Source organism: Ictidomys tridecemlineatus, chromosome 15, assembly GCF_052094955.1.
Source record: "Ictidomys tridecemlineatus isolate mIctTri1 chromosome 15, mIctTri1.hap1, whole genome shotgun sequence".
In the NCBI taxonomy this organism is placed as follows: Eukaryota; Metazoa; Chordata; class Mammalia; order Rodentia; family Sciuridae; genus Ictidomys; species Ictidomys tridecemlineatus.
The window spans coordinates 58,650,354-58,678,335 of NC_135491.1; the positions used below are offsets into that span (position 1 = coordinate 58,650,354).

Sequence of the window (27,982 nt, forward strand, 5' to 3'; positions counted from 1 at the left end):
TGGAGACCTGCGGTGCTTGTGCAAGGTGGTGCACCTGCCTCTGCAGCTCACTCTGAGCCTTTCACTCCTGGGAACAAGGTGAGCTTGTGGGAGTGGTCATTCAGGGTGCCCTGCCCCCTGCCTGGCTGAGCATCCTGTGGACCCAGCTGGGTCGCCATTACCTTCCCCTCCTGGTCCCAGCCCATGGCCCCCACCACCATGAAGAGAAGGACAGAAGACCCTGTGCTCCAGCCTCAGAGGCCGTGGGGGGTGAGGGGAGGAGAGGGTCTCCTGGGTTTGTGGGGACTCTGGGTTTCTCCAGGCACCCTCTCCTTTATGGAAGCCTCTCCTCTAGAGAGTCCTTCTCAGCCCCTGATGGGGCCAGACCCCAGAGCACCACCTCGGGGGACAATCATGTGGGTTCAGATCCCTGTTCTGTCGTTCACCAGCCCTGGAGTGCTGCACTCGGCCTCAGTTTTGTCATCTGTAAAATGGGTGAATCCTTCACACCCGTCGTTCAGAGATGCTGAGAGGGTTCAGGAGGGAACTCCCACGGGCCCCGGGGTCCAAACATGTGGCTGTTGTCATAAGATTGCTTTTCTATCTTTGGAACACTGCCCCATGAAGGACCCAAGGCAATCAACTTACCAGGTCTCGGTTTCCTTGTCTGCAAACTGGGAGTGACAAAAGTGTCTACCTCTTAAGAGTTGTTGTGGGGGTGAAATGACTTCCTACAAGCAGCTGGAGTGACGCCAACAGCCCGGGGCGCTCACCTGATCTCAGTGACTGACACTGTTGTTATCGCCTTCGCCTGCAATGTTTTTAGGTTGTCAGGAGGTGCCCAGGCCGGGTCTTGCTTCTTTCCACCCACTCTTCTCCAGCACGCTGACCGCAGGGTGGAATCCTACACATATCATCACCGTGAAATATTTATAACTACATGTGTGAAATGTAGTGAACCGGCTTCACGGTTAGAAGAGGGATGTGGATGTTTGAAAAGATGGCGCAGAGGACCCTAACTGGGATGTCTTCCTTTTGCTGTGGGCTGAGCAAGGAAGGGTGTGGGGGCAGTGGGAGGAGCCCCCATCTCACCACTCTTTCTTTCCAAGGCTCTTTCCCTCCCCAGAGCCTGGGCTCCAACCAGCCTCCCTGAGGAGCTCACTTCCGCTCAGTCTGGGGACTGGGAACGGTGACTGCCCTCAATTTCTGCTAGCGAGTTGGAAGGTCAAGCCTCCCGGCAGCATCCTGCACGATGGCGGTCTCAGGGTTTCCACCAGGAAGGTGGCTCTCACCAACTGGCTTGGTGATGACGTGCTTTGCAGGGATCTGAAGACTCAGGAATCTGTAAGGGCTCTCTAGGACGCCCACTCCTCTGTCCCGCCCACTCCCGTCGCTGTCTCACAGACTAGCTGTCCCCCGACAGGCCTCAGCCGGGTCCTCCGCCAACGGAGCTTCCGCACGAGGGCGCATCCGCTCCTGGACGCTAGGGCCTTAGGTCTTGCAGTCCCCGGAAATGTGGGATTGTGCCCCAGCGCCAAGTTCGTCCCCACAGCAGCCCCACCTGAGCTCAAGTTACAAACTCTTCATCTGGGAGCCCAGAATTTATGCCCGCGCTGGCCCAGGAGCCGGGCTGGGGCGACGCTGGAGTTCACAGCTGGAATCTGGATTCTCTCCGAGGCTTTGAGACCTCTTCAAGCGCGCAGGGCTGGGCGTGCGACGGCAACCGCGAGTACAACGGGGTGGGGGGTGGGGGGGTGGGGGGTGATTCTTATTTATTTATTTATTTGTTTGTTTATTTATTTCCTCCTTGTTACTAACAGTGCTCCGCCCACCGGCCCTGCGTATCTCCGCCCTCATTCGGCCTGTGCCCAAATTGGGAGGTGTTTATTAGTGCACGGATTCAAGCTGGGATTTGCCTTAGAGTTTGGAAGACGCGCCCAGACGGCGCGCGTTTCCAGAGAATTGGGGATGTGCGTGCTGGACTTCGGGTGCGGGGAGCTCTGGGAGGGGCTGCGAGGTGCAGAGGTGTGGGAGGGGGTTGCGTCGCGCCACCGGTCTCTCGGTCTGCGTCTGTTAGAGCCGGCAGCGCAGAGGTGGAACTCGAGTTGGCTTCCAACTTGGGCTGACCGGGTGGTGCTGATCTGGAGAGGCCGGGTGACCCCAGGCTTGCAAATGTGCGAACACTAAGGCTCTTTTCTCACCCCAGGATTGAAAGGGGGTGCACTGGCGATAAGGAGGGATCCCGAGAGGGCTACGTCCCGCCCCCTCTTGTCTAGAGGGCCACTCCCAGGACTTAGGCCTGCCGGCAAGCTAGGCATACGTTAGTTTATCTGCAGGTCCCGACTCGGGGACGCCAGCCCAGACCCTGGGATCTGCACCTAAACTGGGTTTTTCTGATGCTGGCTGCGACTTTCTTTTGGTATTTCAATCTCACCGCATCCTCTGCGGTCTACGTCCTCCACGGTATCCGGAAAGCCCCAACCACATGGGTTACCTTCCAGGTTCCTCCTAATGGAGTGGGATGCGCTCCTGCTCTTCGTGCAAAAGCTACCTGACCTCTGGCAACCAGTCCCCAGCTTGATGTGACAGCTGCCGTGACAGACCTTCCTCCCACATTAGTGCTTAGTGCCACGCCCCCTCGGGTGGTGCGTGCGGGTGGCCGTTTCTACGCCCACCTGCCGTCCCCACCCTCCCTTTTCTCTTTGGCACCGCTCGGCGGCTTACTCAATGAAACGCTAATTCAGTTATCCCCAGTGTTTTCTTTTTCCTTTAAAAGAACACTCAGCGAGATCACAAACAGGACTTGGTCACGCTACATGCCCCCACCCCTACCCCAACTTGGAGTGGGCAAGAGAGGACTCCTTTGGAATTGGTATCATTCAGGATTTTTGATTCAAAGTGTGACGTGGCTAAATGTAAAATGAGACAGAAGAGGGGCTGCTTACACCCCAGGGTGGGGGGGGGGTTGGGGGAGAGCAAGCAGGCTTCCCAAATGCTTAATGTAATCACGGGCCAGCTGCATGCACTTGTGAAGTTGTTATAACCCCCCTCCTTGTTATAAACAGGAAAGCACAGGATATAAAGCAAAAGACCCGCATCCACAAATACCAGCTCACCCGCCAGCTGCCAAGTGCCCCTTGATGGTGTTTCTTGATTGCAACCTTAGCCCCCCAGAAAGACTCTGGTGTTGCCCCCAACTCGGCAAACAGTGTTTTTGAATTCTTCTTCAACCAGAGCTACAGACCTGGTACCCTTGTACCTTCTGCTCTCCTCTGCCTTCCTGCAAGGAGAGGTTGGCCCCTGGGGTCCACTCCACTTTGGGGGCATTCACACCTGGAGAATGCCTGTCTCCCACAGAGTGAGCCCAGCATCTGTCTGGAAAGGGCTGCACCCCACTTCAGACACCAAACCTCTCATGGGGGACACTACCTCTAAAAAAGGTTTTGGTCAAGGGCCTCAGAAAGTACTTTGTAGGGCCTTGCTCTCTCCATCTCCTAATGACGTGGAAGAAGAGAGACCTTTTGTGGGAGACTCAAGGTTATGGGGTGCCCCTAGGCCAACAGTAAAACCCACGCTGGTGCCCCCCCACCCTGCCTTCCTGGCCCTGCAGACACGGCTTCGAGCCACCCGTCCACATCCTGCCTCACTGACTGTGTGTGCTTACAGCGTCAAGGGGTGGACGTGATATTTCAAACATCAGATCAGTGCGTTTATATATTGGGTGCCCGGAAATTTTTCCAAATAAACACAGCTTGATTCAACTTGGGTGGGCGGACTTATCAACAGACTAATTCTATAAACAAATGAAGGAATAGCCCCGAAACCGATTGGCTGGTATCAAAAAGACACGTGGAGAGAAAAGCTTGGAGTTTTTCAGCAATGAAATTTTAATTAATGTGGGTGGGCTGAGAACACAACGACTGTTTATCATAGACAATTTATTTTCCAGCGCTAAGTCAACATATAATAGCAAACTTACAACAATTATTTAACATTTTTAAAGCCATGAAGAAAGGACAGAGTGCGGAGCAGCCAGGGAGAGCGGCAGAGCGGAGGGCAGACTGGAGGCAGGCTCCCCAGGAGGGCCCTTGTGGCGCGCGGCGCAGTCCTTGAGCCTCCGGGGTCGCCTGCCTACCGGAGCGCAGCGCCGGCTCTGGCTCGCCATGAGTCACCTCTTCGGTCCCCGGCTGCCTGCTCTGGCCGCCTCGCCCATGCTCTATCTGTACGGCCCTGAGAGACCCGGGCTGCCTCTGGCCTTCGCCCCCGCGGCTGCTCTGGCCGCCTCGGGCCGAGCGGAGCCCCCACAGAAGCCACCGTACAGCTACATCGCGCTCATAGCCATGGCGATCCAGGACGCGCCCGAGCAGAGGGTCACACTCAACGGCATCTACCAGTTCATCATGGACCGCTTCCCCTTCTACCACGACAACCGGCAGGGCTGGCAGAACAGCATCCGCCACAACCTCTCGCTCAACGACTGCTTTGTCAAGGTGCCCCGCGAGAAAGGGCGGCCGGGCAAGGGCAGCTACTGGACGCTGGACCCTCGCTGCTTGGATATGTTCGAGAATGGCAACTACCGGCGCCGGAAGAGGAAGCCCAAACCCGGCGCCGGGGCCCCGGAGGCCAAGCGGGCTCGCGCGGAGCTGCAGGAGCGCGGCTCAGAGGCGCGGCCCCAGGCGGCCAGCGGGGCAGCGCGCCCCAGTCCCGGAAGCCCCAGCCGTGAGGGAGCGCCCAAGCGCCCCTCGCCCCTCGGGGAAGGCTCCTCTCCGCAGGCGTCCCTCCACTGGCTGGGCCCTGGGTCGCCGGACCAGGACGCAGGCGATGCTGTCCAGGGCACCGTGGCGGTGGCGGTGGGCCAGCCAGCGCGCACGGGGGATGGCCCAGGGTCCCCTCCGCGGCCCGCCTCCCGCAGCTCTCCGAAGAGCTCCAAGTCCAATAGCTTCAGCATCGACAGCATCCTGGCGGAGAGGCAGGGCCAGACACCGGCTGGAGGGGGCGAGGTCCCGGGGGACGCCAAGCCAGGGCCGGCCGGCGGCCTGGGCGCCTCACTTCTGGCCGCCTCCTCCAGTCTCCGTCCACCTTTCAACGCCTCCCTGATGCTGGACCCGCACGTCCAGGGCGGCTTTTACCAGCTGGGGATCCCTTTCCTCTCTTATTTCCCCCTGCAGCTCCCCGAGGCGGTGCTTCGCTTCCAGTAAAGCAAGCAGTGGCTCGCTCTGTCCTCTGCCCTGGCGCAGCCTCCTCTGAGCCACCGGCCGCGGTCCCACCGTCGTGCCGGCAGGAGAAGAGGCACATTCTTTTAAAAGGGATCTTTGCTTGTGTAGACAATAGGGTTCTGGTCAGCCTCGCCAACTTCTGTGCGTAGGTGAGCGCGTTTGCCCCCCTCCTCAGGAGTGGATTTACCCAGCAATGGGAACTGGCCTTGGAGATCTAAAGAACCACCTTGTGGGGATTTGAACAGACCCTTTCCAGGAGAATTCCTTGACCTAATGACTTGATCCTCTGCTGCCACCACAGGCCCTGGGCTACTAGGCAGGAGAACCCTGCTGACCACCTGAACACAGGACTACAGTCACCGTGGCCTTTGGATCTACATGCTATGGTGGCAGGCTCCCATGTCTCGCATGGCCTGGGCTTTGACTTTGAGTCCCCTGTGTTGGGGGGGGGGCAGTTCTCAGTTGGCTTTGTCCCAGAAGTCCAGTTTGGGGCGCAGGGTGGCCCCTATTCCATGGGGTCATTTTGGAAATGTAGGCCTGGTTAGCATTTATGACCAAGGTTAAGGTGGATGCCCAGAAACCCCGGAACGCAGTGACACTTGTATTTTAAATGGAGAATTCTTCTCTGAATTTCTTTCTAGGCAGTAAAAGAAACACACTTTATTCTTTGCCTAAACACTTGGCTCTTTCTACTCTCACAGGAACAGCTTCTCCTGAGGCGCACGCTGGGTAAGGTGGTGTTCCATTGCCTAGTGAGATGAGTCTACATTTCCTGCCGGGTCTATAATTCAGAATAGCCTCTCTGCTTTTGCTTTTGTTTTTAAGGGATTGAAAGATTTTAAGCGACAGGGGGAGGGTGTGGAGGGTGGAGTATGCCTTAGACGACATCAGACTTTTTTTTTTTTATTTCCATAGTTTTTCAAGATCTGGGTTTGGTTTTCGCTACATTTTCCAGAATCCTGTAATGAAGGACTAATTTAATCCAAAAAGCCAAATGAAGCAAACGTAAACTGATTGAGGGAGAGATGGGTTAATTTGGGAAGAGCAAGGAAACTTGCTATTGACTGAGGAAGGGTCCGGCCCAGGAGGATTGCAATAGAGCCTGGTGGAGCTCCAAGCCCCTTCCTGCAGACCAGGAGGCTGAATAAACACCTTGAGGAGGTGATTGGAAGTCTGTTGGGCAGCTGGGTCTGCCACAAAGATCTGGTAAGCTCCAGCCTCTGGGGGACCACTCTCAGACTCCCAGACTCCCACGCACCTCCACTCGGGCTGCCTTGTGGGTCCTGAAACTCGATTTCCTGAACGTCCAAGGAACTTGTGTCTTGTCTGGTGTAGGAAAGGTACAAAGAGCCATGAGTTCTTGGAGGTGGACTGAGAGAGGCCTTCAGAATAACCAAGATATTTCCCAGGACTTGTACAGAAATGGTTCTGAGCTTTAAGTCAAAAGGGCTTCCTGGTCCACAGGTTCGAAGGATGTTTGGGGCAGGCAGAGGGTGCCCAGAGCGCGTAGGCCCTTTGCACAGCCACCATGCAGACTGATCCGCAGGCATTTCCAGGGCAGGGTTCTACCCAGGCTGACGGGAAGACTTCAGTGAGCTCAGGAGCGTCCTTGATCTGCAGAGGCCCCTGGGCGAGGGCCGGGCTCACTGTGCTGAACTTAAAATGTGGTGGGCTGTCATTGGATATTTTGTTATCCCACACTCTCAGCCTCTGTGAATAAAGTTGTTTTTACATTAACCTCTCAGTGCCTGGTTCAGTGGATTACTAGGAGGAAATAAACAAACAGTGTAATAGGAAAGAGGAGACTGGGATCACGGCCGAGAGCCATGCAGCAGCATGGGAGGCTCCGGCTCCTGAGAGGAACAGGCTGAGGGGGGACTGGGGGACCCGGTGCCCCAAGGAGTCTGGGGACACCAGGAAGGAAGTTGAGTGCTTGAGCTGTGTTGGGTGTTTTTAATTTCTCTTTTTCTTTTGTTGGATCTGCTGTCATGTTCTTCATTGGTGACCACTGTTTTTTCAAGAAACAAATAATTTAATACTACTATTCGAAAAAGGTTGTGTTTAGACTTAAAATTCAAAGAAGTATTGTATGAACATGGTTTTTGAGGCACAGAGACATGCAAGAGTCTGTGTGTACTTTGTGTATTTATACATACAGGAAGGCGATTCTATTCAACCCTCCCTCTCCCCAGATTTAGAAATGCTAAGGAAAATGGATTTTGGGGTGATTTATGTAATTTTGTACGTTTCTTCCTACTGAAGAAAAAGAGGGGATTTGGGCCTTATTGACTCAAACAGTTGCTCTAATGCCCATACTTATCATCGGCTCAAAATTATAGAGTGGTGAGACCAAGAAATGGTCTGTACCTTTGATTAAAACAGAATCTTAGCTCCATTAAGGGAAAACCAGAAGCAAGCTTATGGTTCTGCTTTATCCAACCAGTTCAAGGTTTGCATCTCTGCTCTCCTCTGAATGAAGTGATCTTTGCTCCAAGCCCTATCTCTTTCTCTCTCACACGCACAGATTAATACACTGATCATAACGGAGGATTTGAAGGCACATGTATAATGGTAAGTGTGTATACATACATATATATGTACACACATGCATGTTATGGTATTTACATATACATATATATGCCTGTGTATGATATATGTATGCATACCTACATGTGTATGTGTATGTTAGAGATATGAACTCCCAGAAATACACCCTTTTTGCATGTAGATTGGATTTGTTGGCTCCTTTCACATTAGCCCAAACATTGATATTATTGAAAGATTTTATTTTTCTGTATAATTTTCTACAATTTTGTTTTCCTATACAGTTCAAGCTAGGGACAGTTTATTTTATTTTTTTGCATTATTGTAATAAAACTAACAAAGACTTTATAAAGTAATCTTGGAAGACGAAGCCACTTTGAGAACTTGGCCTCTACGATTTTTACGAGGACAGAAAACTTTGCAGAGGTCTCGGCTTTGTCTGGCTTGGGGAATTTGCCGGCTCTTGCAGGAGCCAGTGTTGTCCAGGCTCCCAGCACACTCTGGGAGAGTTCAGAACCCAGAAGCCTGCTTAGACCTTTTCAGAAACACCATGTTCTCTGATGTGCAGTCGCAGTGTGTATGCCTGGGTGGGATACAGAATTAGCCCAATGGGATTATTTTATAGCTCGGACCCAGAGCCTACCTGCCAACAGGAGGCTGTTGCTCATGTCACAGAAGTAGGGGACAATCTCAGAAGCTAGCTGCACCTTCAAGTGAGAGAATCCAGCAAGTCAGGGTCTTGTGCCTGACCTCCTTCACGGTGGCTAGACTCTGGCTTCCGTGAAGTAAAGCCTTTTTCACAAAGTGGAAAATGCAGACGATAACAAGCACAGTTTGTCACCAAGAACAAAGGGCAGGAGCTTGTTGGGAAAGTAAAATTCTTTTGCTGTTTAAAGTAATTTAAAAATATAACCTGAAGAGCCAAATGGAGAGTTCTCCACCTTGCTGGCCTTTATCCAGAGATCCCAAGGCCCAGTTCTCCTGGGTACACAGTGACCTTGAGTGGTGGTGGGGGTCTGTCCCTTCAAATGGCATCCAAACACTAACTGCACTGGGGACATTAGTCGTGGGGCTCATAGGCCACATATGGATCAGAGGGTCTGAGCTCAGGATCTGCACTGTGGGGCTGCCTGGCCATCTGGGGTACACAGGTAGCTCAGGTGTCTCTGTTTACTCTGACAGAGGGGACTGAGGCATAAGGGCAGATGGTGGGCCAAAGATTTGGCTGCAACCACTTACCTACCAGGTGTGAGAAGGCAGGTCCTGGCAGAGAAGGGAAACTCACTAGGGCAATGAAGAGGCCAAGGGGAGGGACTGTTTACAGGGTGGGGAAGGACAGGGACACAGGTAGTAGCAAGGGGAAGTGCTCTGCCACACGCTCTCCCACCACCTCGGCCTGCAGCAGGCCACCTTCGGATCCAGAGCAGGAGGGAGCCGGCGCAGTACCCAGCCTCACCCTGATGCCTCTCATTGACTGACACCTGTCAGAGACCAGCTAGAGGGACCCCAGTAACACATGGTCACAGGGGTCAGCTGAGGGCTAGATGGGCTGAGAAGGGACAAGTGTGTGGGTGGGGAAGGGTGCTTCCTTAGGCTCACTGGTGGCCGCTGCCCAGATACCGAGGCGCAGCAGGCTGCCGGTGGCACGCAGAGGGTGGGCTCTCCCACGGGTCGGCTTCCCGCTGGGGGCAGCTCCAGACCCTGTCTGTTCCTCTTAGGTGGGTGGGACCAGGGCCTGGACTTGACCTCATGGTCTTGCCCCCACCCTGCCGTCCCTGTCCTCAGTCTCTGCAGGGGGGACACGTGCCTTGGCTCAGGTTGTTGAGCATCTGAAGCAAGGCGTGCCTTGCTGCTGGCCTCCTGGATTGACCGACGCTGCATTCACCTTCCAGAACACGTGCCCACCCTTGGTGGGCCCTGTCTCCCTGATGCTCAGCTCTGTCTCTTCTGTGCAGCAAGAGATATTTTAACCCTCCTGGTGCCCCAGGCATCTGCCCTGCCAGGCACTGGCCACCCCCCACTGACCTCCTACCCCCACTCTTCCAGGTCTGGTGGACACACCACCCGAGACGGGGAGGCCCTATCATGGGCATCTTACTGGTTCCTTATCGTTCAGTGCTTGGTGTTTGGTGGGGTGGGGAGAGGCCATCCACTGGGGGCCTCTGCCTCATGGTGCTGTCCTGAGCAGACAATTAACAGACAGGCATCCACTGGTTTGACAGACCCACCACGCTGGCAGAATGGGAGGGATCTACCTCCTGCCTGGGTGGTGGTCAGAGTGGAACTGGTTGACATCTGGCACACAAGAAGCACTAATGGATGGTGGGTCTTAGCACTGTACACAGCGCCCCCAGTCTCTGTCTGGGACTCTGACTTCTGCAGCAAAACCCTGAACAGCCATTCCCCCCGTGTCCTGTGGCTCTTGGGCAGCAGCAGCTGCTGGACTCCTCTCCACTCCTGCGCCAGGGCTGCAGTCCACTTCACCTCTCACTGCACAGCTTCACCTGGGAGCTGATCTGACTGCTGGAATCCAGAGCCAAGAGAAAATGAGCTGCCACTCATGATGGAGGGACAGCCGAGGACAGCAGACATGGCCGAGGGCCAGACAGACGCCAGGCTGCGGGACAGAAACCCCACCATGCTTCCCGGCTCAGCCCCGGGGCCCAGGCACTCAGAGGGCACTTCCCAGGGGTGGCTCTTGGGCCCCTGTGAGCTCAGGGCCCTTGAGTGGATGGGACTCTGTGCCTCTCCCCAGCACAGAGGCTGTTCCTGTGGGCCTTGGGAGCTTCTGTCCCCTCCTGGGAGAAAGGGACCAGAGGAGGAGCAATTTTCTCTTAAACCCTTGCATTTCCTGGCCCGCCTTATAAAGTGTAAAGAACATTTCTTTTAAATGCTGCAGCTAAATATAGCAGGGGCTTGGTCAGCTGGAACATTTTTAGAAAGCACATTACAAATCAGGAATGTTTTGGGGAAATAAATAAACTTTCCCACATTTTTGGCCTTGGAGTCTGCACTGCCGGCTCCATCTTGAGAGCACAAGGGGTGGGGGAGGCGAGGCACAGTGGGGTGGGCGCGGCGGGGCTCCCTGCTCTCTCCCAAGGGCTCCTGGAGGCGTCCACCTGCGACACCCCCACTGGGCGTGGTCCCGTGCACCCACCTCCGAGATGATCTCTGTGCCACCCTCTATGATCAGGTGACCTGTGGCGGGGACACACAGGGGTGTTTTTGAAAACCTCTTAGGCAATCCTACTGATTCCCTAGCCAGAGTTGAGAGCCACCGAAGTGAGGAGTAGATGCCACGAGTGGATTTCAGGAACAGAGAAAGGTGTTCTTACCACTTATTCTTTATTCCCTCTGTATACTTTACCTCTGGCCAGAGTGGCCCCTCGGCACTCTTCGTGACCTTGATGTTACCTTCCACTTCGACTCCTCCCAATGTAGAAGTTATTGTCTTCACTCAAGAAATGTAGCATTCAGAAAGTCATTAAAAAGAGCAAAATTGTAATTCTACAATGACTTGGGATAGTCTTCCTCCAAGAGTATAGTTGGTATTTTCAATGTATTTTGGTATTTCCTTCACATATATGAGCAATATAGTCTTTAAATGCAACCATCATCACTATCATCCCCACCATCACCACCACCTTTACCTTTACCATCATCACCACCATCATCACCACCATCATCACCACCATCATCACCACCATCATCACCACCATCACCGCCACCATCACCACCACCATCATCACCACCATCATCACCACCATCATCACCACCATCATCACCACCATCACCGCCACCATCATCACCACCATCATTATCGTTTCTGTCATGATTACCACCAAAAAGTATTTCTGCATTTCCTGTGCAATGCACTCACAGACTACCCAGGACAGAGAACTCTGTATGTCACAGTACTTTTATTTTAATTATTGGCAGACATGCAGTGGAGAGAAATGATCAAGAAATAGATTTATTTAATTTTTGATTTTGATATGATCACCAACTCACAACAAGGTGTAATAATATATAGGGAGGGAAAGAGACTTATTTTGCACAAGAACTTTCATGTCCATTTTCTCATTTAATTTTAACCACCCCAACAAGAGGCCGGTGGATGGATTCTCTCTCTCTCTCTCTCTCTCTCTCCCCCCCCCCTCAGGTGTCTTGTCCTAGAGGCACGTGGCAGGTCCGTTTCAGAAGGAGTCCTGGAGTTGCAGGTGCTGCACTCCTGGTCAAAACCGCAGGCTCACTAAAAACATCCTGTAGGACCACCGCCAGGCCGTGTGAAGGTGCCGGGGAAACATCAGGGAATTGCATGTCCAGGCCTGCGTCTCCACCCCCGAGGACCTCCTGTGCAAATATTCTAAAACCTGGAAAATCCCCAATGTGAAACCCTTCTGGACCTAAGCAGTCCAGATGAGGGACCCTCGGCCTGTAAGACTGACACCTGGGAAACCCCGTCTCGTCTCTCGGGACCTCTTGGCGCCCGGGAACGGGGATGAAGGCAGGGGCCAGCTCTTCACACAGACCCTGGGGCTCCCCTTCCCCTCTTTCTCTCTTCCTGGGGTGCGGAAGTTGAACTGGAGGTCTCCCACCTGCCAGGAGGTGACCTGCCTCAGTGACACCAGCAGCCCAGACCCTGGGACTTTCCAGCTCAGAGGGCTCCTCCGCCTCTTGGTCAGGGTGTCTTCTTCTGTACCAGTGGCCAAAAAAGAGAGGGATTCAGCAAGTCTTCGTGGCCACATTAAAAAAGTAGACTCAGGTGGAATCAAGTGTAATAATGTATTTGTCTTGACCTCAAATGGCCAAAACATGATCGCTTCGTCTTGTAGTTTAATATAATGAATTAACATCACACACGCACACACTATATATATGTACCAAGCCTTTGGAATCCTGTATTTTGCACTTAAAGCACATGGTAATTTAGATGAGCCACATTTCAGGTGCCCAGGAGGGATGCCCACAAAGCGGCCACCTGGATCGCACAGGCCCGGCGTTCCCTGGGTGCCCCTCAGGCACCAGGGGCTCCCGGTTCTCTGGGGCCCTCAGCGCAAGTCAATCATGCAGTCGCTCAGAGGCCAGTTCCAGCCCCGTCTTGCCCGCTGCCCCAGAGGCTCCGTGAGAGGCAGGTTCCACTTCTGCTGCTTCCCTTCCTTCCGTGGTGTCTGGCATGGTGTCCACCACCCAGTAGGCCCTCACAAATCCTCCATGCCTGGCTCTCCCGATGGAGCGAAATCCCGGCTGCTGATCACCATCTGCCTGGCGCACAGGGAAGGGGGCTTCATCTGGGGAAGGGCCTTCCTCCCGAGGCCGTCTCCCTCTGCCTCCGGTGCCCTTCCCTGGGGAGCACTGCCCACCCCTTACTCGCTCGCTCTGGGAGGGGGATGCACAGTGGGGCTCACCCCTGAAGTGGTGATACCCACCCGCTCTGGGATGGGGGGCCGCGGTGGTCGGGAGCTGCCGTCAACTGGGTGGGCAGGTCTGGGCTCGCCACAGAGGCAAGCCGCGGTCTCCAGCTGAGCTCCTTCTTTGCCCAAATCTGTCATTTCTCAAATGGTTCAGAATTGCGACCTCCTTGTTGCAGTGGTGAGAACCCCACCGAGGGCCGGGGAGGAGGCGGAACCCCTCTGGGCGCAGAATCACATTGTTAGGAGTGGAGGGGCTCCAGCTCCGCCCTGAGCCCATGAGAACACCACTGACCAACGGCATTTCCCCTGCCTGGGGCCCGGAGTCCAGGCCCTCCCCCAGGACTCAGAGAGGAGGACGGTGTGGACATCATTGTCACCCCACGGAGGAGACCTGGGTTCCCTTTGCCGCCTCCAGGACCTCCCCAGGGACAGGGAGAACTTTCAAGCTGCAGACTCTGGGATATAGGTTCTCCAGGGAGCTGGGCCCTGCCTGGCCACAAGGATGCTCCCCGGACACTTGGTGGTGTTCGTGGGGAGGTGGGGGAGGGGGGCGGAGCAGGGAGTGGTGGCAGCTGGGGAGTGTGAGAAACAGGGCAACTCCTCCGAGCTCCTCCGTACAGAGCAAGTGGCTGCCTTTCCCAGCAACTGAAATTCTCCACGGGCCCCATAATTCATACCGCAGAGCTGCGCTTGAAATCGGCCCAGAGGAGTTCACTGTGGACGACCACATGATTATGACGTGCGTGTGGCTGTGTGTGGCTGTGTGTGTGGCAAAGCCGGGCGGCAGAGAGAGGCTTTCGGGGAGATTATGGGTCCCCATCACCGCTTCTCCATGGACCCGAGCCTTCCCCTGGCTCCCAGCTTTACAACTACCCCGAGCTCCTGAGTCAGTGTCTCGGTGCTTCCCTCCCGAGCCCTTGTTTGCATTAGCAGAGCAATATGTAATAATAGTTGTTAAAATAATTGTATTTCTGTTTTTACATCTGTAAAGATTAAGTTAAACAGTATGAAGCCCATTAAACCATTTCATGACGCGCTGCCGTAAATTGCCCTCGGTTCCCACTGCTACTATTATTCCAGAGTCAGCTTCAGAGATGGGGCAGCTGCCACGGAGGGTTATTTATAGCGGCTCATTCATCAATAAAAAACTTCAAAAGGAATCTGTTACTCTTCTATTGGGAAGCCAAAGAAAACTCACAGAAAGACGACCCTGTGAAGAAACAAAGCGGAGGAGACCGCAAGACATTTAGCTAAGTAAAATCCTGATTTCTAACCAATACCGTGTCGCAGAGAGAGGTGCTGGCAACGTGAATCCATTTAAACAACTCGGTTCCCATTGGATCGTTAAAATAAGCTGTTAAACAGTTGTATTTACGTTGGCTTCAAAGGGCCTGGGCCCCCCCTTTGGGTTTTAAAAATGTAATAGATTTGTGATCTTGACGTAGCGAAGCGATGCTTTTCATCTTGATCAAGCCCAGGGGATGAACTCATCCCTTCCCTGGTACTTATGGCTCGGAACTGCAGTTTTCTTGGCTTATTGTGTGAAGCTGGGCTGGTAATGGGAAGAGAGTCCAGTGATAGGAAAACCTTATTGATCACGTTAGCTATGGTCTTGGTACTACCCTTCAGAAGCGGGTACCATGGACTTCATTTTGCAGACAAAAAGACTGGGGTTGAGGGAGGTTTGGTTCTCATCCATCAGACAGGGCAGACAACATGAGCCCTACGTGTGACCCCGTCTTTGTTGATTCCTTCCATATCAGATCTTGCTGAAAGCACGACCAGACACAGCCACATGTACACTCACGGGCATAACGACGACCAGCGCCAGGCACACCCCTGCAGCGCACCCAGAAGCGTGCGCCGGGAACGCGGGCGACAGAGGAGGGTTTTCCTCGCCTTTCTGTGCCTCCCTCCGGACAGGTTGTGCTGCGCGGGGGCTGGCCACCTGGGAGCCTACAGGGAGGGCTGAGACCTCTGTGTAGTGAGGCAGTTCCTATTTCTGGAGGAAGAGGTTGGCGCATAACAGCATGGCGCCGGGCAGCCACGGTTCCTGGGCAGTTAGTGCACGCCGGGAGCCCTGCCAAGCCAGCTTCACGGCTCTTCTGTGACTTGTCTCCCAGCCCCGTGATGTAAGTGCCCACGTTGGGCTTGTTGCTCAAGGTCACCTGGTGGATGGTTGGCAAAGCTGGGATTAGAACTCAGAACAGGACTCTGGACGCTGCACTGGGACAGCACCCACCTCCCTGCGCCCAGCTAATAGAAACGGGGGGCTCTGGATTGGGTCAGCACTTGGCGCTGGCTCTTCTGCTTCTTCGCTGTGCCCAGTGCCTGTGCAGAGGCTGAGCTGGCCTGAGAGCCAGCCTGCCCTATTTGCCCAAGGAGAGGCGCCTTCTGGGTGTGAGGTGGCCCTGGAGCCAGCCTATCGGGCTGGAATCTGGCTTCGCTACTGGTTAGCAAGTCATCTGGCCTCTTGGAGCCTCAGATTTCTCATCCCACAAATGGGACTAATAACATTGAGGCGTGGCGAGGATTCAAGGGGATGAGGTCATTTATCTGCAGTGATGGGCGCATCACAATCAGCACAAGCGCGGCGTGGGCACTCGGAGCCTCACATGTACAGACTCGTGCCAGCCCTCCAGCCACCCTCCAGATGGAAGCCACTGTTCCCTGAAGTTTACAGAGAGGCTAGGTGGCTTGCCCAACATCACACAGCTCTAAGCAGTCACGCGGGGAGGCAGACCCAGGCGGTTTGGTACTGGGGTCTGTCTTCTCCACCGTCCACGTCCACCTCCTCACCAAGTCTCAGTAACTGTGGGTGGACCGGGCACTGCTGTCCCACGGCACTGACATGGCACGGCTGGGGACAGGCACTTCTCCTGAGGTGTGCAACACAAATCTTCAGATGCAGCCTATGGGTGGCCTGGGAATTAGGAACCCTGAACCCCAGCACCCAGCACCCAGGCTGCTCGTCGTGATGGGTGCCCCTGTCGGGTCTACACGCTCCAGCTCAACTTGTCACTTGACCTGAGACAGGAGTTGGCCTCGGGGACAGCCACCACCCCTCCTGTGCTGCAGGACTCTGCCATCTCATCCCCAGGGTGCACGCCTGGCCTCAGGGTTCTAACAGGACACGGGTCTGCTCTGTTCAGAGCCTGGAGGGGGCCCAACCAGCACACAGAGCTCAGACCACGCTGCTTTCTTTTGGTGGCAGCCATTTGGTTGTCCTTCGATGGCTGCGGGGGGGCTTGGAGGACGTGCGGGGTACATGGGGGACCAGAGTAATGTGGAAATGCCGCCAGGTGCCACGTCCTTTTTGCAGTTACATACCCTGAGGGACAGGGGTGGTACAAAGACCAGAACCACTTTGTGCGCCACTGGCCGGAGCTCTCAGCTGGTGGCTTTGGGCCGTTTGAGCAGAGGCTTGGGGCTGCTGGATGGAGTGGCTTCTGCACTTGGTCAGTGGGACCCTTTCCGTCGCCCAGCTGATGGCACTGGGTGAATACAGCTGCACTTGGAACACTGACCATCTCACACTGTTTTAAAAACGCGTGGGGTTTGATAAAACCGAGAGGATATTTGCCAAGCCCCTTTCCCCTTCATTTTTTAAACCCAGGCGGATTTTAAGGGGGAATTTAATCCATGTGTTTCTAATTCATTTGCTCTTAACTCATCAAAACCTTGTTTCAAAAAAGCTATTTGATGTCCACGGAGCTTTTGGAGCTGGGTTTTAAATCTTTTAAAGTCTTCGCTTCCCTGCTTTGAAACGAGAGGCTGCCTCTGCCAAGCATAAATGAGCTCCCAAGCCAGAAAGGTTCATGTGTGGTTCACAATTAGAGAGCTGTGACTTCTCAGTGGGCTGTGAAATGGGCAGACCCGCCTGCTCGTGACCGCCAGGGGCCCTCCCGGGCTCCAGGACCCGGCCCGCGGCCTTTGTGTGCACACGCGAGCTCGCTGGCTGGTGAGAGATGGGAGCCCGGGAACCCATTTATGTAGAGCAAGACACTGTTGGGACTGGTATCCCTATCCTTTAGGGGAATATTGTTGAGGAGGGACTTCTAATTTTATGATAAAAGTTAAAACACATACAAGGGTACAGCGTGATCTACTCAAAACCAATCTGGATGGTTTTGAAATGCATTCTGGACCTCACCTATTGCTAAAATATAAAGAAGAAATTCCTGCACATTACGCAATATTCTTTAGTGGCTAAATTTCCCCCATTTTTTTCATAATTCTTTTTTTCTTTCTCCACAATTAACTTCTTTCAGTTAGAACCTAAACAAGGGTTCTATGTTGTATTGATTCCTTTGATACGTGGTTCCTCTCCTACTTTGTCCTCTACTCTCTTTCTGGGTCTTCTCCTCCTCCTCCTTCTTCCCCTTTTTCCTTTTATAAAACGATATGTTAATCGAAATCACACACATGTTAAATAGTATTTATATTTTGATTTCTAAAAATGTCTTTAAAAAGACAAATAAGATGAAAACTTGAGGCCACTATTAAGTCCAGGAAAAACAAAAGTTACACAAGAAAGGAAACAGAATGATAGAATGCAACTTGTCTCAGAATGAATTTTATTTTTATATTCAGAAGAGGGAAAATGCTGCCAATTTTAAGAAAAATGACAATGTAATCCCCTTTTTAAGACAGGGTTTGGCACTTTTTCTGTAGAGGTCTGGATGGTAAATATTTTCAGCTTTGTGAATTGAAGTGTCTCTTTTCTAACTTTGTCATTATGTGCTACTTTCTAATAAGACCATTCACCTACCCAGAAGTAAGAATTAATGTAAGTTTTGTGTGACACAAAATATTTTTCATCTGTTCCCCCACCATTCAAAGAATGTAAAAACCATTCTTAGCTCACAGGCCAGGCTAGGTTTGGTCCCTGGGCCATATTTTGAAAAACAGCTGCTCTAAGGATAACAGAGTATCTCTGACAGTACTTGGAAACTCCAGAGTATTTGGATTGTCTTTGTGAGAATTTGTGTATGTGTGTGTGCTGTGTGTGTTTAACTATGAATTGAACACACTAAGCATATGTTGTACCACTGAGCCACATCTTGAGACTGTTTTAGAATCTGTGTGTGTGTGCATGTGTGCATGTGTGTGCCTGCATATGTGTTTTGCTATGAACTGAACATGCTAAGCATATGTTGTACTACTGAACCACATCTTGAGACCATGTTTTAGAGTCTGTATGTGTGTGCATGTGTGCATGGAGTGTGTGTGTGCATGTGTGTGCGTGTGCAGGCTTACACACTGTGATCTCTGGATTCTACTTTGGAGTCTTCTTGGTTGTCAGTCATACTTTAAAGGGAGGCACACAGAGTGGAACCAGAAGACCCTGATCCGTGAGCCTGGGTGAGGTTGTGTATGGGTGGATTTCCCCACAGGTGGCAAGGGTTTTGCACACTTCCACAGGTCTTCCCTCTGGTCTTCCCTGTGACGGATCTCACTGCCTGTCTGGGGACACAAACCCAGATCCTGAGGTAGACAGATACTGTGGGGACTGGGGTCTAAGTGTCCATTACACATCTCCTCTTCCCAGTTCTGTGTCCACCCACCTTCCAAGGTATCTGCTGCTTCCCACTGCCAAGTTCTTCCTCGGTTTTGCAGGACTATCGCCAACCCAGGGGTGAGGCTTGAGGCCTGTAGCCCTCTTTGGACACTCAGTTTTGGGTGTCTTTTCCAGTGGCTTGTCAGCTTCACCTACTACAGCACCTTTGTGTCCTCTAGAGCCCTGGAGATCGTCTCTACTTACGGAAAAAGGACCTTGGGTTTGCTTTTCCTCCTCCTCCTCCTCCTTCTTCTTCTTCTTTTTGCTTGCTGGGAAACATGATTTTCCAAAGCCAAAGGGCAAATATTTTATTCTGCTATCTCAAAAGTGAAGTCCTAACACGTTTATTTCAGAAACAATCTTTATGTCCTCTAATGAGGAGGGAGACCAGAACTCCTTGCCATAAATAAAGGGTGGCCCTGAAAATGACCACATTGCCGGACAGGCGTTTGCGTGTTTGATTTGCAGGTGGCCGGGATGCCACACCGCATGTCTTTGAATCACCCTGTGGGAAACCTTGTCCCTTTTCTATTTGCTTCCACACCTACTGATTCCATCAAGGAGAGTCTCTGTTGGGTGTCGCCCTTGCGCTAACACCTGCCAATCTTCTCATTTAGCAGACAGCTCCAGGCCTGGAGCAGAGAGCCTGGGGCAGGTAAACGTGCAGCTAGAGGTTAATAACATTGCCTTGTTTTACTGTGTTTGCTTTTGGTTACGTTCTACTTACGGAGAGACCCTGTTTTCCAGGTACTACGGCGCTTTGAAGTTTGCTTTAAAACATTAAGGAAGTAAAAAGCGTGGGAGGACTTAGAGGGAAATATTAACGGAGCGGTGCCACGCAGTGGCCCCAAGGTGGCCGCCCCTCTGGGGAAGCTGGGGTCTGGGAGGCAGTCAGGGGCTGGGGTCCTCCCCTGGTCCTCGTCGTCTAACAGGGGCTTGATTGCCGGCAAGCCTCTTCGCCTCTCCCCACTCCCGGCCTCACCTGCGCAGGGGAAGGGTCGCCCCGTCCCACCCCGCGGGCTGCAGCCCGGCAGCAGAGCACCAGCGCCAAAGGCCTGGGGGACGCTAATTGCGGTGGTGACGAAAGGGTCCCCGCCGTGCCCGCCCGGCCTCCTCCCCTCCGCCCGGGTGCAGCCCTTGGCCCGTCCTGACTCCAGGACTCGGCGTCTTTCTGGGGCTGTGACAGGACGCAACGCGGGCAGCTGCGCAGCGACCCGAAAGAAAGCCGCGGAGCGCCGTCGGGGCGCGCGGAGGAACGCGGGAGGGCGGCTCAGGCTTCCTCCGCGGACTGGGGCCGCTCCGGGCGCCGCCCTCGGGCCACGTGATTGGCCGGGCTCGCGCACGTGCTCGCGGTGGGCCAATCGGAGCGCAGCTCGGGTTTTTTCTCACTGGGGCCGCGCGGCAAATCCCCATCCCTGGGAAAGGCTGGGCGCGCTGGGTGCGGCCGCGCAGGGAGGGTGGCGCCGCCCGGCAGGAAAGCCTTTCCGTCTCCCGGTCTCCCCAATGCCAACGGATTCTGTCAGGGAGAGTGTCTTTGGATGGTTTCTTTTCTCTCTTGCAAGGAAAAAGAATAGACCGTGTATGAGTGTGCGTGCATGTGGGTGCATGTGTGTGCATGTGTATGTGCGTGTGTGCATGCATCTGTGTGTGTATGCGTGTATGTGTGTGCGTGTGTGTATGTGCATGCATGTGTGTGCATGCGTGTATGTGCGTGTGTGTATGTGCATGCATGTGTGTGTGCTTGCGTATGTGCGTGTAAGTTGGTGAGCCAGCAAGAGGGAAGACACAATCTTGTCCCCGAGGCCCAAGTCAGCTCCTGGTATTTGATTAAAAAATTTGGTGAATTCTTAAGCCTTTTCGTGTTGGGTTTATGTCACCTTTAACCAAAAGAGTCACCGTTAATCAAAAGACTAATTACACCTGTTTGAATCACATTTTTAAACTCTTACTGAGCAGTTTGTTTCCCAGACCTGAGGATGACAAACAGACTTTGGACAGCTCCGATGGCTTCGCGGTGGCCGTGCACTCTATTTCTGGGGTTTGAATCTTAAGTTTCTCAGCACTGTGAGTGGCAGCTGGCTTCCCGTGGTGGTGTCCAGTCAGCACCTTGCAGTTTCACGACCTCGCTGGGGGCTTTCATTGTGTTACCATTTCTTACATCCTCTCTTGGAAATGGTCCATTGGTTGGTCGGTTAATTTGCCCCAGCGACTTTGCTGAGTGAGTCCTGTGAGTGCGGCACCTGGGGGCATGATACAGGTGTAAGGCTGTGCCCGAGTAGCCAACGTCCAGGACCTGGTATCCACTTGAGAAAGACGCTGAGCACCAAGCGAGGTTAAGGAGATTGTCCAGGAAGGCCAGGGCTTTCAGATGCCCAGGGGTAGCCTCATGGCTCTTGGCTTTGTTGGGCTCTTCCGGCCTCAGGCCCCTGGCCACCTAAGTGTTTGAAAGGCACCATGATTGGATGCATCTCTCCATGGTCTGCTTTTTCCCCATGGAGTTGTGCTGCTGGGGGGCAGGTCCCTGAGCCTCTCTGGCTCCTGACTGTGAAGTGGATGCACACAGAGGGCTCAGACTTGCAGCCAGTGTGTGCAGGGACCACCAGGTTTGGCTGCTTTCTTTGGCTCAATCTTTACACACCGTACCCAGGGAGTTAGGTCTGGGAGCAATTGAAGCAGCATGGTACCTATTGCCCTGGGCATTCCAGTCATTTTTGTTTTCCTGGCCCTTGTAGACTGTTGAGTTTGCAGCCCCTGGGTCACTGAGTGGTCCCTTGTGACGACCACTAGATCATGACGTGAACTATTCAGTCACCCCATAAGTGCCCCTCCCAGTGAGTTGCCCTACCTAGATGTCACCGTTCTTTTGACCTCTGTCCCCATAGACGAGTTTTCCCTATTCCTGGCTGTCCAGCCAGTGGCCTCCAGCGTGTGCTCTTTCATACCTGGAGTCTCTCCCCAGCGTTCTGATAGGATCCTCTGTGTGCCAGCAATGCTTTGCCCTTTTCACAGCTCTGTAGTATTCCCCTATGTGAACACACCACACTTCCTGTGCCCCTTCCATTGTGCCAGGGTTTGCCCCCAGTTCTGAGTATGGTGAGTGAAGCTGCCAGGGCATTTTGCACATGCCTCTGGGAGAAGGCACCCCTCATGGGGTGGGTGTGTGCATTTTTAGCCTTGGCGGGACCTGCCCGATGGCACACTGGAGGCAGAGCGCCCACCCTCATCTCTTACCCCTCCGGGTGGCCACAGTGCACATGCCACCTCCTCCTCTCTCAGCCACAGGCAAATGCTGCACGTGGTGGTGTCCAGACAGTGCCCTGATGCTGGGAGTGAACACTGCACAAATACCATCTGGCAGTCCCCCGGCAGCTCCTCGCCCTCACGGTGACGTCCACGGGCTGCTTGCGACAGACGTCACCTCCTCTAGTCTTGCAGAGTCCCTGAGGCTGGCTTTGCTCTGCCCACTTCATGGGTGAAGAAGTTGGGGCTTGGCACGGCAGTCCCCTGCCCATGTGTTTGCAGGCGGCAGGGCTGGTGCACAGATCTGCCTGAGGCCCGTGTGTGCTGCCTCCGTGCCCCTGCAGTGCCCAGGGCCCATCCAGCAGCCCACTTCCCAGACAGCGCCCCTTGGCCCGTGGGCCCTGGTGTGGCTTCAGGAACAAGAGCATTTCTAGACAATTTGGCTTCCCTGGGATGTCTCCAGGGGCTGTGTCTGTTTATAAGTGGCCTCTGAGCCTTTTCCTCTACTGGCCTCTATTGACAAATAAATGACTGACTCACCAGGGTAAAAATACGCTCCTGGGCCTCCGCCATGCAGAATCACCAAGAGTCTGTTGTGTCTACGGGGATGGTGCAGCCGCTGCCTGGGGCCAGGCGGCTGACCCGGCTGTAGGACAGATTCAGAGCCGTGTCCTCCTCTTGACTCTGCAGAGCTGCTGCCTGCTGCTGCATGACTTAGGTTTGGTGACAAGGCTGACAAAGCCTGGGACGGCTCCCCTTGGCATTTTGGCAAGCAGAGCACTGGATTTGGAGGATGGAGACCAGAGGGTGCAGAGCTCTATCATTTCCCAGCTTTGGACCCTGGACAGCCGCCTCGCTGGAGGCCTCCTTCCCCTCCCGAGGGTGTGGGGAGTGAAGGGTGAAGAACAGGCTGCCGGAGGGGACGTTCTGGGGGGAAGTGTGGGCCTGAGAGAAAAGCCTGGTGAGAACTGGGGATGTGCCTGCTCGGGGACATTGAGTACCTGGCCCAGGCGCTCGGCCGCTCAGCCTGGGCTCTCAGTAGACATTGCTGATCGAACACAGTGCTTCTCCTGCTGGAAGGAGAGATGGAGTCCAGTGCTTCCCTGTCCCCGGCAGCCACCATGGCGGGTGGGAGCCGGCAGGGGAGTTGGAGCTGTCTGCAGCCCCTGCTGCGGCTCGGCGTCCAGCCCGCTCGGCCGGGCATTCCTGGGATGGTTTCGGCAGGACGTCAAGCCTGAAGCTAAATGCATTTGAGTTAAAAATACAGAAAGTTATTTCCTTCCACTCCTCATTCAGGACTCGGCTCCGCGGTGGGAAACCTCCGTGATGGTCCCTGTCGCCCCTACACACCCGCCCCATCTTCACAGAGGCAGCCTCTGCGCGGAGCGCCAGGTGACCCGCGTGTCCTTGGTCGTGGCTCTGCCCACTCAGTTCTTGAGTTAGCTGCTCTCTGTGGGTTCCCAGACCCGCGTTTCCATTCACACCAGAGACACCAAGTTTCCTCATAGATTTGTTAGAAGCGAGTGAGTCCCCTTAGAGGAGAATGTTGGTGACTCAGTTGGCAGTGACCAGGCCAAAGTGCATGAAGACATTCCCAAGGGCTCTGCACCAGCTGACTCTGACGCCCGGGCCTTCCCTCCTGCTGCCGGGCACCTGCCAGGCTGCTTCCTGCTTCCCGGGACCCGACAGCTTGGCATCTCAGGCAAGTGGAATGGCAGAGTGTCTTTGTGTGATGGCGCCTTTCACTTAGCGCAGTGCCCTCAAGGTTCTCCCGGCCACAGTGGGTGCAGGGATCCCCTTCTTTTAACGGCTGCTTGACCTTCTGAGGTCCTGGGTGGGCCCATTCCTCCTCCGTTGGTGGTCCGTGGTACTTAGGTTGCACCTGCCACTTGGGTGTTGTGATCAGTGCTTCTACAGACTCAGTGTGCAAACATCTGCTGGAGTCCCTGCTTTGAGTTCCTCGGTGACGTCCTCAGAAGCCTGCTAGATCCTTGGCTGGTGCTCAGGCCCTAAGCCCCAGGGATAGATCCCTGATGACGGAATCCAGGGGCGAGACATTGCCCTGCGACAGCAGATGTTGCAGGGAGAAAGCGTTTCTCAACAGCCCTTCATCACCAGGTACCCGTCCGAGCCCAGCTTCCCTGGGAAGAGCCCGAGGACTCTTTCAGAGGTGGTCCTGGGAGGCCTCTGTAGGGGAGGAAGGACGTAAGGTCGGGAGGGACGGAGACAAAGGCTCCATGGATGAGGGCGATGAGGGCGTGGCTGCAGGGGCACCTGGGCTTTCTGGTGTGGGCGAGGGCTGAGCATCAGCAGGTGGGGACATCCTCGGGCGGTCTCGGGCTTGTGTGGAGGCTGTTGTTATGGACAGGCATGGTGGGGCACATGGGATGGTCAGGGCACTGGCAGCCCCTGCCTCAGGAGAGGTGGTCAAAACCCGATGCAGGGTTGAGATGGAGCTATGTTCCTTTGAAGCCCAGCTGAGGTCAGGGCCTGCTGCTCCCAGCTCTTTCTCCCCGGATCCCAGGACTCACCCTGGGATCCAGGGTCAGCCGCAGAAGGTGCCCGGGAAAACTGCAGACACCATTCACCTGGGACCTGTGCCCTGGCTTCAGCCTTCTGCACACTGATCCCCGTTCAGCCTCAGACCAGCTCAAACCCCGGCTCAGCAACGGCACAGGTGAGCAAGTCCACCCCCCTCATGCCCCCTTGGACGGCTCTACCTGCTCCACAAGGCCCTCGGGTGGCCGCATGGCGTTGCTCTTGACCTCGGGAGGTGCTCCTTGGTGGTGTTTAGTCTCTGCAGACGTCTCTGCCCGGAGAAAGACAAAGTGGGCACTGACCCACCCGCTGTGTGTGAGGCTTTTGCAACTGTGGTGAGACAGCATTTAACATTTCAGAGACAGAAAGGGCCATCTGAAAAGCTAAAATTATATGTTCTGCCCCGTCCCTAACCTTTGGAATGGCGCCCAGCTTCTGACAGCCCTGGACGCCCGAGGGAGGAAATCTTCCCTTGAAGGAAGGCACGTTGCTGTCCTCCCGCATGACAGGAGCTGCTCTGCCTCTTCTTTTCAGACACCACGGATGCTCAAATCTGCCACGGTCCACACTCCCTCAGCACGGGGCAGCTCCTGGGCGGGCTGAAGCCTGGACGCTCTCTCCAGGAGGGCACCCCGGGTAGGGATCTCGGAGGCTGCTGCTCCCACCTCCCATGCTGATCTGCAGATGCAGGGGGCGGTGTTGTCCCCCAGCAAGGCACCTGTAGAAGACAGGCGTGTGCCCTTCCTGGGATCCCCTGACTCCCACGGGGCACGGCACGCAGAGAACATTTGCACCTCCGGTCCCAGGCTTGGATCCTGCAGCAGGCGGGGCTGTAGCTCAGGGGCAGTGAGCTTGCCCAGCAAGCACGGGCCTCGGGTTCCACTCCCAGCACCCAGCCCACGAGAAAAGAGAGTCACGGCTCGGTCCCACCGTCCGGAGGTCAGAGAGGTGCAGGAAACTGCTGTGGACAATTAGAACAGACTTATGGCACCGACCTGAGGCTGATACAGAGGTGGCTGCAGACCCGGCACCTGCCACAGCCACCTAGGCCCTGTGGCCCAGGGCAAGGAGAAGGCCTAGGTGTCCCATGGGTGGGACGTAGGTTGTGTACAGAGCCCTGGAGGCCAGGAGTCTGGGAGGCAGAGCTCTCTGTCTTCCAGCCCGAGATTGTGGGGAGGAAATAAATAAATCAATGTCGGCAGCCTAGACCACACAGCCACCCTCCTGACACCACAGGGTGAGCACTGCCCCTCTGCCCACTCGAGGCCTGAGGGAGCATGGTGAGGGGCACCACTGCCTCGGGATGAAACTGGGCCCAAAACGCATCACACAGAAAAGACCCAGGGACCTTCCAAAGTGTGAGTGGGGCCAGGCATGGTGGCATTCACCTTAGGGTGGGTGAGCTGGGGGGCGTGGGGAGTCGCCCAGGGCCGGAGGAGGGGAAGTGTTTCCTTGGGCCTTCTATCCCATGTCCTCCTCCCCGAGAGGTTTTCCCATCTTTAGGTGCTTATTAGGCGCAGCTCGGCTGAGCACTTGCTTAGCGGAGGTGGGGCCCTGGGTTCCATCCTGCTACTCCAGGAAGAAGAGAAGAGAAAAGAAAGTTCGTAAGCAAAGAAGCACAGCGGCTCTCGGCTCTGCTCCGACAGCACCTGTGCCCTCCACCTCTTCACCACTTGGGATGCGTGGGGAGGGCCAGTCCTTCCCGCTACGGAAGCGTCCCTGTGCCTCCGGGCAGCACCTGGGGGAGTAATCCTACAACACCCTTCTCCAGGCCTGCAGAGATCAGCAGCCGAGTTTCAAAGACAATTTTGGCAGTTTACTAAAAGCAAAATCAATATGTGTTTGTGAAACAAGATCAAGTCCTCTTACACATGCGCAACAGGATTGATCTTCTCTCAACTCACGTTCTGGGCCTTTAATCTGTGACATTGTGCTAATTCTGTTACTTAAACAAGGGACAGTTGTGTTTCGCAGATTCGAGGGGCAGGTTGACGCACGTGGCCTGGGCGCTGCTCCTCGGCTCAGGAGAGCGCCTCGGAGACTGTGGACTCATTTCCATGCTCATCGAGCATGTGCTGTTTTATTTCTTTATAATAAAACATGGGAAATGACCTTCCTTCCTGTTTCATTACTTCTTTTCGCTCCTGTGATTAAATGCACGCCCCTTCTCTCCTCGGTGCCTGCGTGGGGTTTTCGTTGGATCACAATTTAACGACCCCCTATTGGTGAACGCTTGGTTTCCTTCCAATCATTCGCTCTCACAGATGGTGCGATGGTGGGTTCTTTGGTACAATTATGAGAGTATTTCTTAGGAGAAGAAATTTCTTAGAAGAATTTTGTGTCAAAGGACAGGGACTTCTTCAAACACCACGTCCTTCACGTGGGCGCCTCAATTGTGGGCGCTGCCGCGTGGCTTGCTTCTTCCACACCCGGGCAACGTTTGAGTGGGACTGAGGGCCAATGTTGGCGCACATCTTTTTCTGGTGCCTTCTTGGCTGGGCCCAGTTGGTGCTAGCTGCTCCTGTGCTTGTAAAACCCAGCAACGGCCTCCTCCTCGGTCACTGCCACCCAGTGCCAGCTGAGCCGTGCGTTCTGGGCCCTGCTCCCGCCTGCCTCTGGCTCTCACCAGGGACCGCAGGCTCAAGGCTGGAGCGCAGCTGCTGAGCCTCCGGCCTTCCTCTGCTGGCCCTGCAGCCACGGCGCCATGCCGTCTCCCATGGGCTCCTTCCGAGAGCAGGGTCTTCCTTCTCTCTGCTTAACTTTGGGGCCAAGAGTCTCCTTTTTAAGTTCCAGAAGGACAAGACCTCAGTAGAGAGCCATCCTTCCTGGGCTTCATGGTCCTGGCCACGTCTTTGCACAAGATGTCGTGGATTCAGAGTCTTGTTTTACCAGGAGCCGTCCAGCCCCACCCCATGGCCTTGTCCCCCGCGGGCCCACTCCTGCCCTCCAGGAGCGTCGACGGCTGGGCTCTCCTAGGATCTTCCTTTCTTTATCCCTCTCTTCCTCCTTCCCTCCTCGTCCTTCCCTCTGTCCTTCTCCTCTGGCTCCTTCCACTCCCTGGCGGACCCGCTCTGCCCAGCCCAGAACACACAACCCTGCGAGACGGCTACAGAGCAGAGGGCTGCGTCTGGAGGGCTGCGTCGGGGAGGCTGGCTCCCTGGGTGGCTTGGGCAGGGTCTTGGGGTTGCAGAGGGCCTGGCACGCACAGGCCTTGGCTGGCATTCACAGTCGTCCCAGTCTCCCGTGGCAAGTGGCGTCTGACCACTGGGCGGCCACCTTCCTCCATGTGGCCCCAGCCCCACTAGGGTTCTGGGGGAGGTGAGCGTCTTTCCGCCTTGTTCTGGGGGTTCACTTCCTGGCCAGGTCCTCCTCTATCTCAGGTTCAGGGACTCCATCAGAACTTCTCACTCTTTCAGACTGATTCCTGTCCCCAAATCCAGCCTCGTTCACACCTCCTGCCATTGACCCCTGCCCTTGAACTACTGACTTCA

General features: G+C 54.7%; 1 protein-coding gene and 1 long non-coding RNA gene across 2 annotated transcripts; both read left to right on the forward strand.

The window, feature by feature from the left end:
* The first annotated feature begins 2,009 nt into the window (after nucleotides 1–2,009).
* On the forward strand, nucleotides 2,010–6,932 carry Foxl1 (forkhead box L1). The gene has a single exon (XM_040279777.2). The coding sequence runs from the start codon at nucleotides 4,143–4,145 to the stop codon at nucleotides 5,175–5,177; it is 1,035 nt and encodes a 344-aa protein (XP_040135711.2). The 5' UTR covers nucleotides 2,010–4,142; the 3' UTR covers nucleotides 5,178–6,932.
* An 11,997-nt stretch (nucleotides 6,933–18,929) lies between these two features.
* LOC144370948 (uncharacterized) lies at nucleotides 18,930–25,850 on the forward strand. Its single transcript, XR_013431081.1, has 2 exons — nucleotides 18,930–24,630; nucleotides 25,026–25,850. It is a non-coding gene; the product is annotated as an uncharacterized LOC144370948 (long non-coding RNA).
* Nucleotides 25,851–27,982: the final 2,132 nt, after the last annotated feature.